This window comes from Schistocerca cancellata, chromosome 5 (genome assembly GCF_023864275.1).
Source record: "Schistocerca cancellata isolate TAMUIC-IGC-003103 chromosome 5, iqSchCanc2.1, whole genome shotgun sequence".
NCBI lineage: Eukaryota > Metazoa > Arthropoda > Insecta > Orthoptera > Acrididae > Schistocerca > Schistocerca cancellata.
The window spans coordinates 439,861,502-439,880,452 of record NC_064630.1 but is presented as its reverse complement, the minus strand read 5'-3'; the positions used below and the strand labels follow the sequence as shown (position 1 = coordinate 439,880,452).

Here is an 18,951-nt window from a genome sequence, read left to right as displayed (position 1 = left end):
TAACTGTCTCGGGGAATTGATACACAGGGCGGCGGAGACAAAGAGCACGCCATGGGCCATTTCCTTCCACCCTCCTGCACTTCCGCTGCGTGCAGGATGTTCGCTCCCCCAACTATTACGCTATTCCAGACGGTCAACCGCCGATCAGTCTAAGCCCTTGAAGTGTTCCTCGGATAATCTGGCGTATCCTTTCGTGCCCTGTTTACGATAGCCGCAGGGTTGAGCTGATTTCCCGAAATAGTTAAGTCCTTTTATTACATGTGAGTTCGTCCGTCGGGATTACGCAGCTGAACAGTTGACGAGCGACCCCCATTACGACTACAAAGTTGCAGATGCGGCTCGCTTGTTGAATAAAGTTGTGAATTTATTACACACGATACCATAGTGAGGATGGGACACAAAGGTACCTCGGTAATAATGAACAATGCGCAGGCTTTGCTTGGGACGTTTATGTAGGTGTGTGTTTACAAAGAGCTGAGCTTGAGAAACGCACATCATATGCGCGTCTTTTACCAGCAGAAGGTGGCGCCTGGCAATAAATATTTTCATGAATAGATGTGAATAGTGGCTGGTGAAGTTCTTGTTGAAAATTCGAATACGTTTTATAGTTTTGACTATGATGAAATTCCGTTTTACGCACAGTATTAACTGTTCTAGACACACAATGGTGAACAAGATTATTACATATCAGTTGTCCAAAATGTGAGATTTACTTCTTCAGTCGCACTCGCCCATCTCAAAACGCATTTTGAAAAATCAAGACAATGAGTATTATAATATATGTTAAGTCAATCAATTGAATTAATACGCGGGACATTTAGAAGTTTTCGATTAAGTACTCAACAGAAACATTTTCGGAATGCTGCCCAGCACTAAACTAAAGTGTGATTTGTTGTTGCACTGTTGCCAGTTCATCCGGTGAATCATTCGTGGCAACTGTTTCACAAAACCGAAGATATCAAATAGGATTTAGAGTTCTCGTTTTGGCGGCAATGGTTTTCCAGAGACCGAGGTAGTACAGTACAGTTACATCTTAGGCACGATATCACGTGAAAGGCCTAGTACTTGAACAATCGCTCACAAGTGATATCGTGTCGGTCATCTACGATCTGCCCGCGATCAAATGCACTGAAACCACACGTCTTGCTCGTGTTACTCTCGACTGTCACCCAGATGTGTAGAAGTTTAGCTGACTGTCAGGTCGATGATTAGTACCTATACGATACATCGATGCTAAGGAAATAATTTTATTTTTAAGAGTAAATATCGACTTTACCCTGATGATATAAGGAAAATTTAAATGCATTTCCCTTATATATTAGGTATTACACTTTTACTGGGCATTCCGTGTATGTAATCACAGCTCATATCACGCATTACCCAATGAAATTAACTAAATAATGATTTATTATGCGTTTCTAGTACCATAATGATACATGAAACTTCATAAGGAACATTACACTCCTAAATTCTAAAACAAAATTGATCAATTAGCGCCAATGACCATTTAAGACGCAAGCTAAAATTTTAGAGTTCTCGAAAAGAAACTTCGAAACGGTTCTGGACGTGAGCATGCTTCTGAACTTTGAATTCTACTTGATATCTTCAGTTTTGCGAGACATTGTGAGCAGCATCCTTGTTTCTACAACGTATTAAAGTGCTCCACGAGAGAGGTGACAACAGAAACATCTCACAGCCAGTATGGCTCACTACAAAACTGCCCTCCGCCCACCCCGCCCTCCTTTCCAGTCAATAAATAATGAATTCACCCCTAAATTAAGTTCGTATACCAGGCTGAAAGATGCTCTTACGATGAAATTCCACGGGAGGTTTAGGACAGAAAGCAGACACATTATGTACTTGGCCAAAGTTTTTGGACCCAAGGTTCTTGAGTTCTCCATTTTTTTTAGAAACATCACATTTCAAAATTGTTGCCGGCCGGAGCGGCCGGGCGGTTCTAGGCGCTTCAGTCTGGAACCACGCGACCGCTACGGTCGCAGGTTCGAATCCTGCCTCGGGAATGGATGTGTGTAATGTTCTTAGGTTAGTTAGGTTTAAGTAGTTCCAAGTTCTAGGGGACTGATGACCTCAGATGTTAAGTCCCATAGTGCTCAGAGCCATTTGAACCATTTTTCAAGATTATTCATTTGAGTCGTCCTAAAACTCAACAACAAAGATACTAAAATTTATTCCAATAAAATTTAATAATTTCGTGGCAAAATTTATATATTAATCAATGACAAATATGTCTTATCACTGTACGTAGGATTCCTGTCTTAAAACAAACAACTTGTTTTTATATAGGAATCACTTGTTTGATATATCATAAATTTGAGATAGCATAAATATGGATATACAAAACATCGATGTTTCATCTCCGATGTGTGGCCAGCATCATTATCACTAATAAGGAGACCATACCAAGAATTTCATCCAAATTTGAGGCATGTGCAAGGTTTGGCCAGAAATAAAAGCGACAGGAGTGAGAGCTCCGGATGGCCAAGCAGCGTGGAGAGGGGAAAAGCAGTTTTGGCGTCATTCGGCGCCAGGTAGGAATCGGAGGGCCTGTACCTAGAACTTCGTATATAGTATTAGCAACTTTCATTATATTACAGTTGATTTACACGTGTTAGGGTGATACCGTAAAAACAGAGGAAGCAGTAATTTTCTCTCTATCATACACACATCATAAACACAACGTTTTTACAACTACATGGCTGTTTTAAAGCTTCTGTAGGAAAACAAACTTGGTTTACATTCATAAAAGGGCCTCTCTCATTGCACAGTTTAGCAGCGAACCACGGTGTATGCATCATTTCGCCAAATTTTGGCGAGGGTACCTGGTGATGTACAGTGGTACGTGTTTGGAAGCAAGCTTCTCGGGATGCCATATATTTTTCGCTCTTGGCAAAATAAGGGCAGTTTTGAAGCTTTTTGAACGAATTATTTATCTGGCTATAAAAATAGACGAGGGGGAACTGCGTTAATACTACACGATGGCAATTATTCATCATCTTGAAAAATAATAAAAATGTCTAATTTTGTGCACAAAGTAATCATGTATGTCTTACAATTTTTTTTGGGGTATTTATTTGTAATCGCATATTTTCCTTTGCCTATCCTTTTCATGAATTTTGTGAAAATATTAAGAAACACAAAATACTGTGCATTACTTTGGTTTATTTTCAGCGAAAGTAACGTAAAAATTGAAAATAAAAGTTTCCGCATAGGGACACGACCCCACGCCCATAGAACACTGTTTCGCACTCTTTTTCGCTGCGCCAACGGCCCATGCCACGCCTGATCCACACAAGAAATGCTATTTTTAGGGTTCCGTACTTGAATCGGTAAAAACTGAATCCTTGTAGGATCATTCTGTTGTGCGTCTGTTTAAAGCCCCCCTTTTCTCAGGAGCGGGCAGACGTATCAGTATGAAATTTGTCCCCCTTGGCGATAGAAAAAATTAAAATTTCTTTGATAGTCGCAAATTCACTCATTAAAACATACAGGATAGCTCCAGTTCACCTACAACCATGAAATTTGGCAAGTAGCAAGGTTTCACAACAAACGTAAAGGAAGAAATTAGAAAATTGTTAGTCTGTAATCAGATGACACAAAACAATATACTCTAATTCTTTTGTCATTTGTTATCCGACTTCCAAACATACATCACTGGCCATTCTAATTGCTACACCAAGAAGAAATGCAGATGATAAACGGGTATTCATTGGACAAGTATATTATACTAGAACTGACATGTGATTACATTTTCACGCAATTTGGGTGCATAGATCCTGAGAAATCAGTACCTAGAACAACCACCTCTGGCCGAAATAACGGCCTTGACACGCCTGGGCATTGAGGCAAACAGAGCTTGGATGGCAGGTACAGGTTCAGGTGCCCATCCACGATACCACAGTTCATCAAGAGTAGTGACTGGCGTATTGTGACGAGCCAGTTGCTCGGCCATCATTGACCAGACGTTTTCAATGGTGAGAGATCTGGAGAATGTGCTGGCCAGGGCAGCAGTCGAACATTTTCCGTATCCAGAAAGGCCCGTACAGGACCTGCAACATGCGGCCGTGCATTATCCTGCTGGAATGTAGGGTTTCGCAGGGATCGAATGAAGGGTGGAGTCACGGGTCGTAACACATCTGAAATGTAACGTCCACTGTTCAAAGTGCCGTCAATGTGAACAAGAGGTGACAGACGTGTAACCAATGGCACCTCATACCATCACGCCGGGTGATACGCCAGTATGGCGATGACGAATACATGGTTCCAATGTGCTTTCACCGCGATGTCGCCAAACACGGATGCGACCATCGTGATGCTGTAAACAGAACCTAGATTCATCCAAAAAAATGACGTTTTGCCATTCGTGCACCCAGGTTCGTCGTTGAGTACACCATCGAAGGCGCTCCTGTCTGCGATGCAGCGTCACGGGTAACCGCAGCCATGGTCTCAGAGCCGATAGTCCATGCTGCTGCAAACGACGTCGAACTGTTCGTGCAGATGGTTGTTGTCTTGCAAACGTCCCCATCTGTTGACTCAGGGATCGAGACGTGGCTGCACGATCCGTTACAGCCATGCGGATAAGATGCCTGTCATCTCGACTGCTAGTGAAAAGAGGCCATTGGGATCCAGCACGGCGTTCCGTATTACCATCCTGAACGCACCATATTCTGCTAAGTGATTGGATCTCGACCAACGTGGGCAGCAATGTCGCGATACGATAAACCGCAATCGCGATAGACTACAATCCGACCTTTATCAAAGTCGGAAACGTGATGGTACGCATTTTCCTCCTTACACGAGACATCATAACAACGTTTCACCAGGCAACGCTGGTCAACTACTGTTTGTGTATGAGAAATCGGTTGGAAACTTTCCTCATGTCAGCACGTTGGGGTCGCCACCGGCGCCAACCTTGTGTGAATGCTCTGAAAAGCTAATCCTTTGCCTATCACGGCATCTTCTTCCTGTCGGTTAAATTTCGCGTCTGTAGCATGTCATCTTCGTGGTGTAGCGGTTTTAATGGCCAGCAGTGTAAAACATTCACGAAAGTCTTGGAATTCCTGGGACCGATATCTGGCAAAATATCGATCTTCGGCAAGATATCGGCCATTGCCAGTATCATTGTCGACAACATGCGAATATTCGTCGAGATTCTCGATTCCCGGGATGGATGGATTGCGTGTATACATAATAAAGTTTGTACAAACCCTCAGAGCGCGTGTCCTATTCGCATCTGGCGCTCCCACTTCGGTCACTCTCATTTACGGTCAAGCCGTGCATATTCCATAAATCTGGGTGAAACTGGTGACGGCGAGTAGGCACGGTCCCATTGCAAGACTGTTTAACGAAATATCCATACCTCAGACACTGTTATGCCATCTCTATTAGTGGTAGTAGTCTAACTACATCCCACTCGTGTGACACAACGAAATTTTCCGTTCTCCATTGTGACGAGATCGTTCTCACGCTCTGACACAGCAGTTATTGAGTGATGCAACTGAAATGAATCGAGAAGCCATAGTTAGGAGAAAAATCGTCGCATTTTGCAGTATTTGAGGTCGAGCAGTGAGGGACGGCACCTTTCAGTGCGAATCGCTGCAGGACGGCCTTGACCAGAGCGGCGGTCCCGAGCTTTAGTCGGCACGGCACGTTGCCTGCGGTGACACGGAGGACGCAGCGGACCGCGAGCCGTCCGCTGGAGGCCGTCCAAGGCCTGTACCGCTCCCGTGCTGTCGGGCCTGCATGCTGAAACCCACTGGCCGTGGAACAACACACGTTCATTGTGGAGTTGGTAATGATAAACGTGAAGGCTGAAGAGGCGAGCTCGTGCTGACACGAAGGAAATGGAATCCTCACACGGGACTTCAACGCGGACGTGGACGTGCTGCCGGACCCGTTTTAAAGCGTCAAAACGTGGGATTTCACATTGCATAGCATTCCCATGAAACATGTCAGATTGTCGCTTCGTGGAGAGGAAGTTCGCCACTGAAATGAAACATCGCCTATGTCACAAGCGGAACTGAGGAGACATCATAATGGATTACGTCATTCGCCGTCCGCCTTGGTAGCTGAGTGGTCAGCGCGATGGAATGCCATGCAAAGAGGCCCGGGTTCGATTCCGGCTGGTTTGGAGACTTTCTCCGCTCAGGGACTGGGTGTTGTCTTGTCTCCGCCATCATCATGTCGTCGCCATCGACACGCAAGATGCCGAAGTGGCCCTAGCCACACGACATTTCGTTTCAAGTCATTTGCAGTTGAAGCTTGTATTTGATGGTTTTTGTAACTTGGGTGCAATGAATATACCAGTTAACCCACATCCGAGCCTTCAAAGAATCGATATCGCAAATATAAAGCCTCATATCACCCGAACCGTGTGTCTTGCAATGATATAATTTTGCGGCCACATTAATTGGTATATGTGTACACTGTATGTGCAGTAAACTGCAAACAGACTCATTAATAAAGTAGTAATTAACTAAAGCATCACGCCTGCCACTGCAGTTTTACTCCGTGAGCAGCGAAAATGAAGTAAGCGATAAAGGTTTTTTTTTCCCCCTTATGATTTTTGTGTCGGAATATCTGTAAGATGTTGTTGTGGTCTTCAGTCCAGAGACTGGTTTGATGCAGCTCTCCAAGCTACTTTATTCTGTGCAAGCTTCTTAATCTCCCAGTACCTACTGCAGCCTACATCCTTCTAAATCTGCTTAGTGTATTCATCTCTTGGTCTCCCTCTACGATTTTTACCCTCCACGCTGCCCTCCAATACTAAACTGATGCCACAGAACATGTCCTACCAACCGGTCCCTTCTTCTTGTCAAGTTGTGCCACAAATTTCTCTTCTCCCCAATCCTATTCAATACCTCCTCATTAGTTATGTGATCTACCCATCTAATCTTCAGCATTCTTCTGTAGCACCACATTTCGAAAGCTTCTATTCTCTTCTTGTCCAAACTATTTATCGTCCATGTTTCATTTCCATACATGGCTACACTCCATACATATACTTTCAGAAATGACTTCCTGACACTTAAATCTATACTCGATGTTAACAAATTTCTCTTCTTCAGAAACGCTTTCCTTACCATTGCCAGTCTACATTTTATATCCTCTCTACTTCGACCATCATCAGTTATTTTGCTCCCCAAATAGCAAAACTCCTTTACTACTTTAAGTGTCTCATTTCCTAATCTAATTCCCTCAGCATCACCCGAGTTAATTCGACTACATTCCATTATCCTCGTTTTGCTTTTGTTGATGTTCATCTTATACCCTCCTTTCAAGACACTATCCATTCCGTTCAACTGCTCTTCCAAGTCCTTTGCTGTCTCTGATAGAATTAAAATGTCATCGGCGAACCTCAAAGCCTTTATTTCTTCTCCATGGATTTTAATACCTACTCCGAATTTTTCTTTTGTTTCCTTTATTGCTTGTTCAATATACAGATTGAACAACATCGAGGACAGGCTACAACCCTGTGTCACTCCCTTCCCAACCACTGCTTCCCTTTCATGCCCCTCGATTCGTTATAACTGCCATCTGGTTTCTGTACAAATTGTAAATAGCCTTTCGCTCCCTGTATTTTACCCCTGCCACCTTTAGAATTTGAAAGAGAGTATTCCAGTCAACATTGTCAAAAGCTTTCTCTAAGTCTACAAATGCTAGAAATGTAGGTTTGCCTTTCCTTAATCTAATTTCTAAGATAAGTCGTAGGGTCAGTATTGCCTTACGTGTAACAACATTTCTGCGGAATCCAAACTGATCTTCCCCGAGGTCGGCTTCTGCCAGTTTTTCCATTCGCCTGTAAAGAATTCGCGTTAGTATTTTGCAGCTGTGACTTATTAAACTGGTAGTTCGGTAATTTTCACATCCGTCAACACCTGCTTTCTTTGGGATTGGAATTATTATATTCTTCTTGAAGTCTGAGGGAATTTCGCCTGTCTCATACATCTTGCTCACCAGATGGTAGAGTTTTGTCAGGACTGGCTCTCCCAAGGCTGTCAGTAGTTCTAATGGAATGCTGTCTGCTCCCGGGGCTTTGTTTCGACTCAGGTTTTTCAGTGCTCTGTGAAACTCTTCACGCAGTATTGTATCTCCCATTTCATCTTGATCTACATTCCATTTCCAAAATATTGTCCTCAAGTACATCGCCCTTGTCTCGACCCTCTACATACTCCTTCCACCTTTCTGCTTTCCCTTCTTTGCTTAGAACTGGGTTTCCATCTGAGCTCTTGATATTCATGCAAGTTGTTCTCTTTTTTCCAAAGGTCTCTTTAATTTTCCTGTAGGCAGTATCTGTCTTACCCCTAGTGAGATAAGCCTCTGACTGTAAGATAAAAGGTTCGTAAAGGTTTGAAATTATGTGTAAAGTTTGTTGCTAAATGCGCTGAGTCTCAAATAATGGATGAATATAATCTGCGTATGATTACGATAATGGTATACCAGTTATACTGCTCTTTATATGAGTTTTACTGCTCAAATCACAACTAACTCATATCGGTATATTGCAATCGTCTACGGTCGCAGGTTCGAATCCTGCCTCGGGCATGGATGTGTGTGATGTCCTTAGGTTAGTTAGGTTTAAGTAGTTCTAAGTTCTTCGGGACAGATGACCACAGCAGTTAAGTTCCATAGTGCTTAGAGCCATTTTTATTGCCATCGTCAGGTGTTCTGCAAATACATCAGTAGGTGATAGTCTTGAGACTGCAAACTGCAAGTGTGATCGTAAGGGTACTATACATTCGGTTGGTTGCTACCTTAAGTGTAATACCAATGCTACCAAATGCTGTCTTTGCTGGAACCTAGGAAAGTAATGAAAACGTAACCGAATTTCCACACATCACGTACTTCTACTATTAACTATGTAAACATGTAATATCACTGATCCACTGTCATCCAAGCGGTCAAGAGGGAGAATAACGCACAAAACTGACTAATCTATAGCTAAAAATCGGATATAACGGTGCGTCTACAACAAGCGTCCAAGTCAGGTCTGAATACAAATTCCACCAAAGACAGCAGATGACAGCATCGATATTACACTTGAGGTAAAAACACCGGCGAATGTATATACATTTGCGAGAACAGTTACAGTTTTCAGTATCAAGTATTAATGTATCTGCGGAACTCCTAACGGTGGTAATATGACGAAGTGAGCTCATTGTTATTTGCGCAATGAAACACACAGAAAGAGCAATGTAAGTGGTATATCGTTATCCTAATCATCTCACTGCAAGACATTTTTCACAGTGTTCCCCTCCCTCCCCACACTCCCTGAAAAATAAAAGCTGGATAATCTGCGTGCTCTGAGTTATGCTGCCTCAAGATATGTACAGTTTCTAGCTGTAGCAATATTTTTTTACCGCGTTAAACCTTTAATATAAGATTATAACTTTTATTGAATAGATATGACAACATTTTAAATTCGGTCGACAACTATATCAAATTTTGAAAATCAAATTATTGTTGCAGGATACGGGGAGGGAGGATGGTGGGGGGGGGGGGGGGGGCAGAAGGAGGAGGAGGAGACATTAACAAGTTATGATCTCCGCCATTAGAACTAAATCCTGGATTCGCGCCTAGTTGCATATTCATTTTTCTAGCGCGAAGTTGGGTACTGGAGCCTGCTTCTGTACGACAAGAAAATAGGGGACACTTTAATGCATCTCACTGTGAGTCAATTTTATGCGAAGTCGTATCTAAAAATTAATTTCTTTACCAAGGGCGACTGGATTTTGTTGCTGGAAGATATGTAAAGTTCAGTAAAGTGTTTGACAACGGTAGATAAATATTTTGCAGGTATAATAATATCCCGTTTCGTGGATGGAATCTCGTCACTGGGAAAACGTTTAAGTGCTTTCGTCTAAGAGACTGTCGTGCCAACGGAACTGTTTACTTGAACAGTCTTTCAAAAATGGCTCTAAGCACTATGGGACTCAACATCTGAGGTCATCAGTCCCCTAGAATTTAGAACTACTTAAAACTAATTAACCTAAGGACATCACGCACATCCATGCCCGAGGCAGGATTCGAACCTGCGACCGTAGCGGTCGAACAGTTCCAGGCTGAAGCGCACAGAACCCCTCGGCCACATCGGCCGGCGAACAGTCTTTCACCGCCAGGCTGAGAAATTTTCTCCTCGCCCTAGTGCAACAGCTGATAGTCACAGACCACGTACTCTTTCTTTTTGGCTGATAGTAAGGAAGATTTAGGACAACGGTTCTGTGGAGTGGACAGACTGCTTGGCGCGAAATTGGGGTCAAGGTAAACAAAGCCACTTCTCTAGAAAGGGGAAGAGGAACATAAGTAGTAGTTGGCATCTATAATACAATGCAACAGAAGACTGAAATGGAGAGAGATAGGAGAGGTACTAGGAGGAGACAACGAGGGAAAGAAACCGAAGGAAAACTTTTTAAAGTTGTATTGACGTTTCTTTTGTTGGACACATGATGCCAATAATACATTCAGTTTCGGCGAGTCTCTTTCATGTTCGACAATGATGCCAAGATTTTGTGACTCCCAAATTCCTTCATTATTGCGGTTTACTTTATCCGATAGGTGAAACGTCGATTCGTCCGAAAAGATGAGGTATTCGGGAAAAATGTCCTCTGTCGTATACTGGAGAACTGAAACGAAAATTCGTACCTTGTGATATGGTCGCCGGGACGCAGTTGCTGCAGTAAATGTAACTTGTAAGGCTTCATATGCAGGAGTCTTTTCAGAAAACGCCACACCGTTGTTTGAGGACTTTGAAGTTCTTGGCCTGCCCGCCTTGTGGTCTTCCGAGGGCATCGCGTGAACGTATTTAGGATACGCTCGATATTTTCATCACGCGTGCGTCTTCTACCATTGCTCTTCCCTTTCTATATGCAACCAGCTTCCAAGAATTTTTTTGTCAGTCATAAATCTGTCTGTTCAGAGGCGGCTCCTTGCTGAATCGACGGAGGAATGCACGCTCCACTTGAACAATGGATTGACTTTGCGCCAATTCCAACACACAAAATAATTTGTATTGTACTGTAGTCACCCTGTTGCTACAAACAACCAATAGCACAACTGAGTCAAAACTTTGAACCTTCCTGTATCCAGCGGCATGCGCAATGTGTGTTTCTCTCTTACGGTTTGTCTTTAATAAACAACTGAAATATTATTTCAAACACCCTGTATAAGTGCTGCAATGCGCGTACACCATCTCGATGAAAATACGAACAGTCGCATATTTTTGACTCTGGTCTAGGACTGCGCATGCTCTTTAATGTTTACTGCTACCAGACCCGCGAACACGCTGGTGTCTGGCTACCTTTCTCGTATTTACAAACAAGGGTGACGCAACAGGACACTGGAGAACTCTTGAGTAAACAGCATTTTCATGTCCTCAGATATTCTGAGACCTTTAAGTAAGTGAAAAGCATCTGTGCAAAAAGCAGCCCCAGTCAGCGAGTTGTTACTCGGCAAAGAAACTACAATGTTGGCAGTCTTACTCGAAAGAATTGTTTTTATGTCTCTTATTTTTCTCAGCCAACTCCGTGAAGAATTTTTACATGGGTATAATATCTTTTCCTAAGAGGACATTTCTATACAATGAAAGGCACGCCTTTTTTTCGTTTCTTCCGTTTTTCTTCTCTTTTTCTGTGAATATCTTCACTGATAAAATGTTGGTAAAGCTAGGGTAGCCAGTTTCAAATAAGTTATTCTTTTAAACTTTTTATTTCATTTGCCCACTGTAACCGTCACAGGGTCCGCAGCTCTTGGTCACGCGGTAGCGTTCACGCTTCCCGAGCACGGCGTCCCGTGTACGATTCCCGGCGGGGTCAGGGATTTTCACCTGCCCCGAGATGACGGGGTGTTGTTGTCTCGTCTTAATCATCATCATTCATCCCCGTTACGGTCGGAGGAAGGCAACAGCAAACCACCTCTATTAGGACCTTGCCTAGTACGGCGGTACGGGTCTCCCGCATCGTTCCCCTACGCTCTGTCAAGAAACATTGGACTTCATTTCAAACTGTCGCAGGGGCATAGAAAATGTTGCTGCATTTAATGAACTACTCAAGACGTTAGATAATAGTTGATATGATGGTCACAGAACGTTCTGATAGGTCAACGTAACAGTTACATCTTGCAAGTGACGCCGCGCGGGATTAGCCGAGCGGACTGCAGCGCTGCAGTCATGGACTATACGGCTGATCCCGGCGGAGGTTCGAGTCCTCCTTCGGGCATGGGTGTGTGTGTGTGTGTGTGTGTGTGTGTGTGTGTGTGTGTGTGTGTGTTGTCCTTAGGAGGATAATTTAGGTTAAGTTGTGTGTAAGCTTAGGGACTGATGACCTTAGCAGTTAAGTCCCATAAGATTTCATACATACTTTTTTTTTTTTTTTTTTTTTTCGTCAAGTGACAGTGCTAATGCTACAAATAACGCTCATAATGTATTGGCGTCGTCTTACGAACTGTTTGAGGCAGAACTCTGCAGCAGAAGTAGTTTTGTGCCGAATGACACCTGCTGTCATTTAGTACAAAAAATGTGCATTTATCTAAATAAGTTTGGAAAAACGATTTTGCCTTGAACGAACGATCTTACACTTTTCACCCATACGTGTTTCGGTGAAGTTTCACCATCGTCAGTGCGTTAATTTTATTTTTCAGAAACGTGTAGCAAGGCGCTGAGACATTCATCTTAAGGTTAAAGCTCACTTGTTGTCCTTGTATGGGTGCAAAAAAAAAAGAAAATTTCATTCGCTCAGGACAATCCTTTTCTCTAAACGTATTTATCTGAAAGCAAACACGGACCAAAGTGAGCTTTAAATTATCAAAGATCAGTTTACATTGATCTATTTAAGATAGGTAGACGTGGTACTGTTAAACATTTCATAATTTTTGGAATCATTATAGAAATAAAGTTTGTGAGCTCCTGTGCTACGTGTTTGCTTCCATGGCTTTCATTGTCTGTAGGTATCTCGAACAAAGTGGAAACTATTCTACAAATAAATACACTCTGTAACACTGAAACAGAAAACATCGATTATTTGCGTCAGCGATTGGAAATGCCGTCAGTTCAAGCGTACCGTTTGTTCACCTGTCTTTGTGACAACTATGGTGATCTCCATGGCTGAGGTGATTTTCATTAAGGCGACATCTAACTAGAAGCTTGAGAAGAATGCTTAGTCAAGCATTTTGTGCAAGCTTTCTTGAGCGTCTATAGTGTAATTTTACGCAAACATGTGGACAGTTCAAGCTGCTTGAAGTTTGATAGACTTCGTTATGCAAGCTTGTGTAAACAGGTTCACGTAGTCATGCTTGAGCGTATTTACCAACAATGTACGTGTTTGTGTTTGTTTTGGCTGATTAAGGCCGGGGGGGGGGGGGGGGGCGGCACGGCGAGGTCATCGGTCCCATCGGATTAGGGACGGATGGGGAGAAGTCGATCGTGCCCTTTCAAAGGAACCATTCCGGCATTTACGTGAAGCGATTTAGGCACATCACGGAAATCCTAAATCAGGGTGATAGGACGCGGGTTTGAACCGTCGTCCTCCCGAATGAGAGTCCAATGCGCCACCTTGCTCGGTACGAAGTATATCAATCGCAAATTGCTGGAAACGTTGATGCGAGCATACGAACGCCAGCCTTGTTTCAGGGGTATCAGATCGAAAAACTGTCACGGCAATGAAGAGTGTTGTATACATTAAGCATTTAACAAAAAAACAAAGCATTTCGTCACAGATGAATGCGCTCAGAACGAACTACAGGAGTAAAAAAGGGGAAAAAAGGTGAAGCCTATAGTATTTTCAGCTTGCGAGAAATTAGGTTATTACTCCGTCTTTCGTGTTGTGTGGTCCTCCGCAAGAGGGGAGGGGGGGGGGTCTGTTTGCAATAGGATCTGACATAGCCTCCTACCAGCCCCCCCCCCCCCCATCTGGAGTACATACTTCTCTGTTCTAAACAGGTTTGCCTATGATTCTGCTGAACCGCAGTTTTAGGGATTCTGCACTTTCTGAACGACTGCTGCAGCATAACCGTTTGGTTGTCACACTGTTCATGAAAATGGCATAACTGCGTTTTTCGGCTAACTAAACCCAAGGTAGATGCGAACCTTTATAGAACAGTGCTGAAACAGAGACCCCAGTCACTTTTCTGTTGATTCCCCTTACCCGTTGTTTTTCGGTACAGGCGCAGCGCATGGAGACGATTCAGTTTCACTCGGCAGATCGCTGGACTGGCTCCAGATAAACGGCGTCATTTTAGATAGTAGACGTGCTTTTTTTTCAGTTGTAGCAAGGTCTTGGAGCAAAACTGTAAGGTGTTCAGAAAGGTAAGAAACTTTTTCTGAAACAATAATACACAGGTTTTTATTTTGCCCACCGTCCATAGTAGGGACGACGTTGTCGATTATGTAAGAAAACTAACTTTTCTAGGGTTTTCAGATAAATCTGTCGGTCAAAACTTTTTTACAGTTTTCTAAATATTGTAGCTTTTTTCAATAGCACAAGCAGCTATTTTTATGCATTATGTAGCCATTTATACAGGGTGAAAGCCAGGACGTGGCTCGAAGTATGTCTCATCGTGCAAGACTACGAAAAATGCTGCATATGTTCGGTACTTTTTTGAACGCCTGGAAATGAGGCAAAAGAAGCACTGTTTTATTACGTAGTATGTCATTTGAGAATAACGATAGTATACACGTATTGTAAAAATATTCTCGGCAAAGAGACTGGTGGGGGATAATGCGAAGACTGAAATCGAACGCCGATAATCTTTCTTGATTCCCTTCGATTGCTATCAACTTCAGGCAGCAGACAATAGGGTGCGTAATGGATCTGAGATATCAATGAATAAGATGATTCCAAAATCAGATACACACATCATTTCCGCTGTCGTTAAATCGCCATGTCACTACTGTTCTCGTGGATGTAGACGCAGTAAACAGCGTTGTCCGCTGGATCACGTTAGCATCGCTTTAGCAGAGGACGCAAGGTCTTTGTGTAAGCTGTGCCTTCGTCTGGAGTTCCACAATTTCAAAGATATGAGAAGTCGTGTTTGTCGACTACAGCTCTACTAGTTAGAAACATAAACGCTATTTATTCACACAAATTGCACCGTTACCTATTTCGAATCGACAAGTTCATTTTCAAATGGCTGTTCACATTTATATTACATCTGTTGTTGTTTACATTAGTTGTTAAGAAAAACAGGCAGCCTCCTTATAATGAACCTGTCGGTTTCAAACTGTTACCGGAGTTATTTGTGTAAATAAATAGCACTATAATATTAACAGTGGCTGGTTGCTGTTGCCTTCGTTGCATGATAATATACACTTTGTCTAAGGGTAGCGTCTTGGCTGGTTGCTGTTGCCTTCGTTGCATGATAATATACACTTGGTCTAAGGGTAGCGTCTTTGAGAAGTATTCAGAACGTCTTCGGTCCCGGGTTCGAACCTCGTCATTGCTTGAATTTTGAATAAAAGACAGCAATGGTGGCCGAAGACTGCCGACATAAGACCTCAGCATAAGACGTCACCATCGTTTCCCCAACAGCCTTGTCAAAGAAGGCGGAGGAGCGAACAGAGGTTCAGGGCATTCTCTTGACATTGGGGTGGGAAGCTGCCCGTAAAAGGCGGAAGAATCAGCAATGATCAATGGCATGAATATACAGAAAGCAGTGGAAACAACTGCATTAAAGACACTTAATGTGTATCCACTGGTCATGCGGCCTGTAACTGGAATTCGTGGCGGGCTACATAATACGTCAGAAGACTGAGGAAATTCTTATTGGCACTTAGAACAAGTCAGCTTCCTAGTACGGCACTTCGAAAGTTGTCTCTTTTTTGCTATCAGCAGCAAATTTTTTGATATCAGACTTTCTTTTTTTTGGGCTTCATATCAGCTATGTATGAAAGCGATACATATTTCTTTTTCATTCTCTCGACAAATATCTGATTTAACACTTTCAACCTTTTCCATTTTCACTCTTAACTATGGTTTCTGCCGAGTGAAGGAGTATCATCAGCCAACTTGCCGAGTCTTCTTGGACTGCGCGGATAATAAGTCCTTTTGAAAAGAATGCAAGACCTGTACTATATTCCATAGTATGAGTTACCGATGTACAATAGGGGGAATACCCCAACAGTCTACTTAGTCCTTAGTAAAGATTTGGTGTGAATAGTGGTAGCTTGCGCTAAATGTAGAAAAATATAAATTAATGCAGATGAGTAGGGAAAACAATGGCGTAACCCTCGAATACAGTATTAGCTACGTCGATTACATATCTGGGCGCAACATTACAAAGTGATATCAATTGGAACGAACCTGTAAGGTAGTTAGTAGAGACTGCGAATGGTAGACATGGGGTTATTAGGAGAAATTTAGGAAAGTATAGGTTACCTGTAAAGAAGACCCCGTGTAGAACATTAGTGGGCCCCATTATTGAATACTGTCCGGGTGTTTGGGATCCCCTCCAATTAAAGGAAGAGAGTATTACGAAAATGCACCATAAACTCAAATGGGAATCCCTGGAGGAAAGAAGTCGTTCTTTTCGCGACACAGACAAGATAACCGGCGACAGACTGCAGACCGATTCTACTGCCACCAACGTGAATCTCGCAGCAGGAGGCGCAGACAAAATAAGAGAAATCAGGGCCCATACGGTAGCTCATAGTCGTTTTTCCCTTGTTACATTTGCGAGTGACAAGCTGTAGTACGACGTACCCTCCGCCATGCACCGTGTGATAGTTGCTGAGTATGTATGTAGATGTAGACAAAACTCGTCTTTCTTACTCTCACACTCTGAAAAATGTCTAGTGAATACGAGATGTCCGGGCGCCTTGGAGGAAACAGAATCGGGGGTAGATATTAATTATCAGGGATGCAGTAAATTTTCTGCATCACCTGTAAAATTTAGTTCTTGGGGTATGACACGCTTTCAACAATTTTTAATCTTGTCCCTCCCCCTGTGTCAATTTCTGCGGGCACTCGCGGCGAGGCGTTACAGCTTTCGTCAAGATTGTGACCTAATCGGCATTCAAAGGTATTAGGAGTGACAGGAGATTTAAATGCGTTTCTCCATTGACCCAGAAATTATTATACCAGTCACGGGGATTTGTCTTCAACTCGGAGAGTAACTAATATGTTCCATTAACCAGACTTACCAGTACAGATCCAGTTTTCTTTGTTTGTTTTTTTTTTTTTTTTCGTTGCAGAGTAAGTTCGAACTAAACTGGCAAATACTCGTCGTCAGAGCTCATCATATCCAAAGCGCAGGCTGGTCCTTGTTGCGGTGTAACTGCCTTGCTGGAAATACTCATTGTCAAATAAAAGTAAATCAAAGTAAAAGTCTTTACGAATGTTAATCTTGAAGTTGGACGGGTGTAACTCAGATTCTTTAAAAAAATATTGGCGTTAATTTAACTAGTTTTCGTTGATCTACTGATGTTGAATCTTCCTGTAAATTTCTTAAGTGGTAATGGGCCAGAGTAGTCAATGAAAGATTCAGGTATACGTAAATCTGACATTACGTTACACAGCTTAGCTCAAAATCTCTCTCTGTACAAGCCTTCCCGCGCGAATTCTCGCGTCTTTATACACTCTCGCTAACAATTCGGCCTTGTTTGCATATAGTAATTTCATTAATTACAGTCATACAAATTGTTCATATTTACAGAAAGTCTTATCATTCGGAGATTACAATTGAAACATACGAAACAGGATGCAAAGTCAAATGCATATCTGTCGTTTTCGCAGAAAAATAAGTGGGAATAATAAAAATAAACAACATTGATTACATTTTTGTTAACTGCACTGAAACTTCATTATCCCAAGTGTTCCTATCGTGTGTCCTGCTTAAAATAGGAATACATTACTTTTTTGTGCAGACGGAATTTCAATAAACAGTACAGAACCAATACCTAAATAAACACTGTTTGCACTGTCAATTAGTTTCGTGTTGCGAGTCACAGTAATTAAGAACTAATTAGATGCCGTTATACTAAACAATTACTTACACAATAGTTTGTAAATGAAAACTCTCAGCTGCAACTAAACGAATTGACGACACTTGTTCCTACCAACGGATGGATTTAATGTTAGCAGTACTTCGCCATGAAGTAGTTGAAAATTACATTGCGGAGCTCAAACGGCTAAATTACATATATCTGTTCTACCTAATGACTTGAGAATTAATCAAGCAATCCAAATTAGCTTCGAAGTCTCATGAAAAGCGGGTTGTTACTTTTCATTGTAAAAGAACGCGCGGTCGCTATGGATTCGAATGGAATTTGTGCATACTTGCGCAGTATGAAAGATCGTGTGCTTGTCAAGCTCGCAGTTAGGTGCTTAGCTATCTTACGGGATGCCAGTTTACGGTTGAATCGAGCTGACGCGTGCGCCACGAACTGCTTACGAGGCGTGTCGTTTCGCTGAGCTGGTACAGCAGGTGTGCCGCGGGAAGCGCCAGCTGACGGCGTATGCCACTGCCGCTGCTGCGCTTCGCTCGGCTGCTCATAGCCCCTGAAGCTCTGGGGGCGTTCCGCCAAGCGCGGGATCCGCGCGCCCGCAGTGTAGAGTTGTCGCCCGCTGCCCGAGTGCTGGGGTTACGGCCGACCCCGACTTCGCCATGGGCGCTGGCCATGAGCGATGCGGTGTTCACATACACCCACACGACACTGCCCATCTCTCTGAAATATAAGGTACAATATTTTAGACTCCACGTTAGCGATGTCAGTATGCTGCAGCTTTATTCATTTTTGTTGTTGATACTGCGCACATCTGAGAAGGGAGTTCATACAGTGCTGGTTATGTATCCCACGTTACCTGCTGCCGCTGTAGTATTTTTTTTGTTTAAACTTGCAGATGATTGGAGTCAGTGCTAACTCAAAGATTCAGAACTCATAGCCCAAAGTTTGCATTATTTTGTAGTTGAGTGTGACACTACCTATATGCAGTACCTCTTATACTG

General features: G+C 42.8%; 1 protein-coding gene across 2 annotated transcripts in view; it reads left to right on the top strand.

Moving 5' to 3' along the window:
* LOC126187909 (sodium-dependent nutrient amino acid transporter 1-like) overlaps nt 1–18,951 on the top strand; it is a 157,566-nt gene that overhangs the window by 81,988 nt on the left and 56,627 nt on the right. Inside the window, exon 1 of one of the 2 annotated variants that reach the window (XM_049929263.1) lies at nt 18,539–18,682. The exons of the other annotated variant lie outside the window; for it this stretch is intronic. Coding sequence (XP_049785220.1) covers nt 18,623–18,682 — 60 coding nt within the window. The 5' untranslated portion in view covers nt 18,539–18,622. Of the gene's footprint in view, nt 1–18,538; nt 18,683–18,951 lie in introns of those variants that run through there. 2 annotated transcript variants of the gene reach the window in all.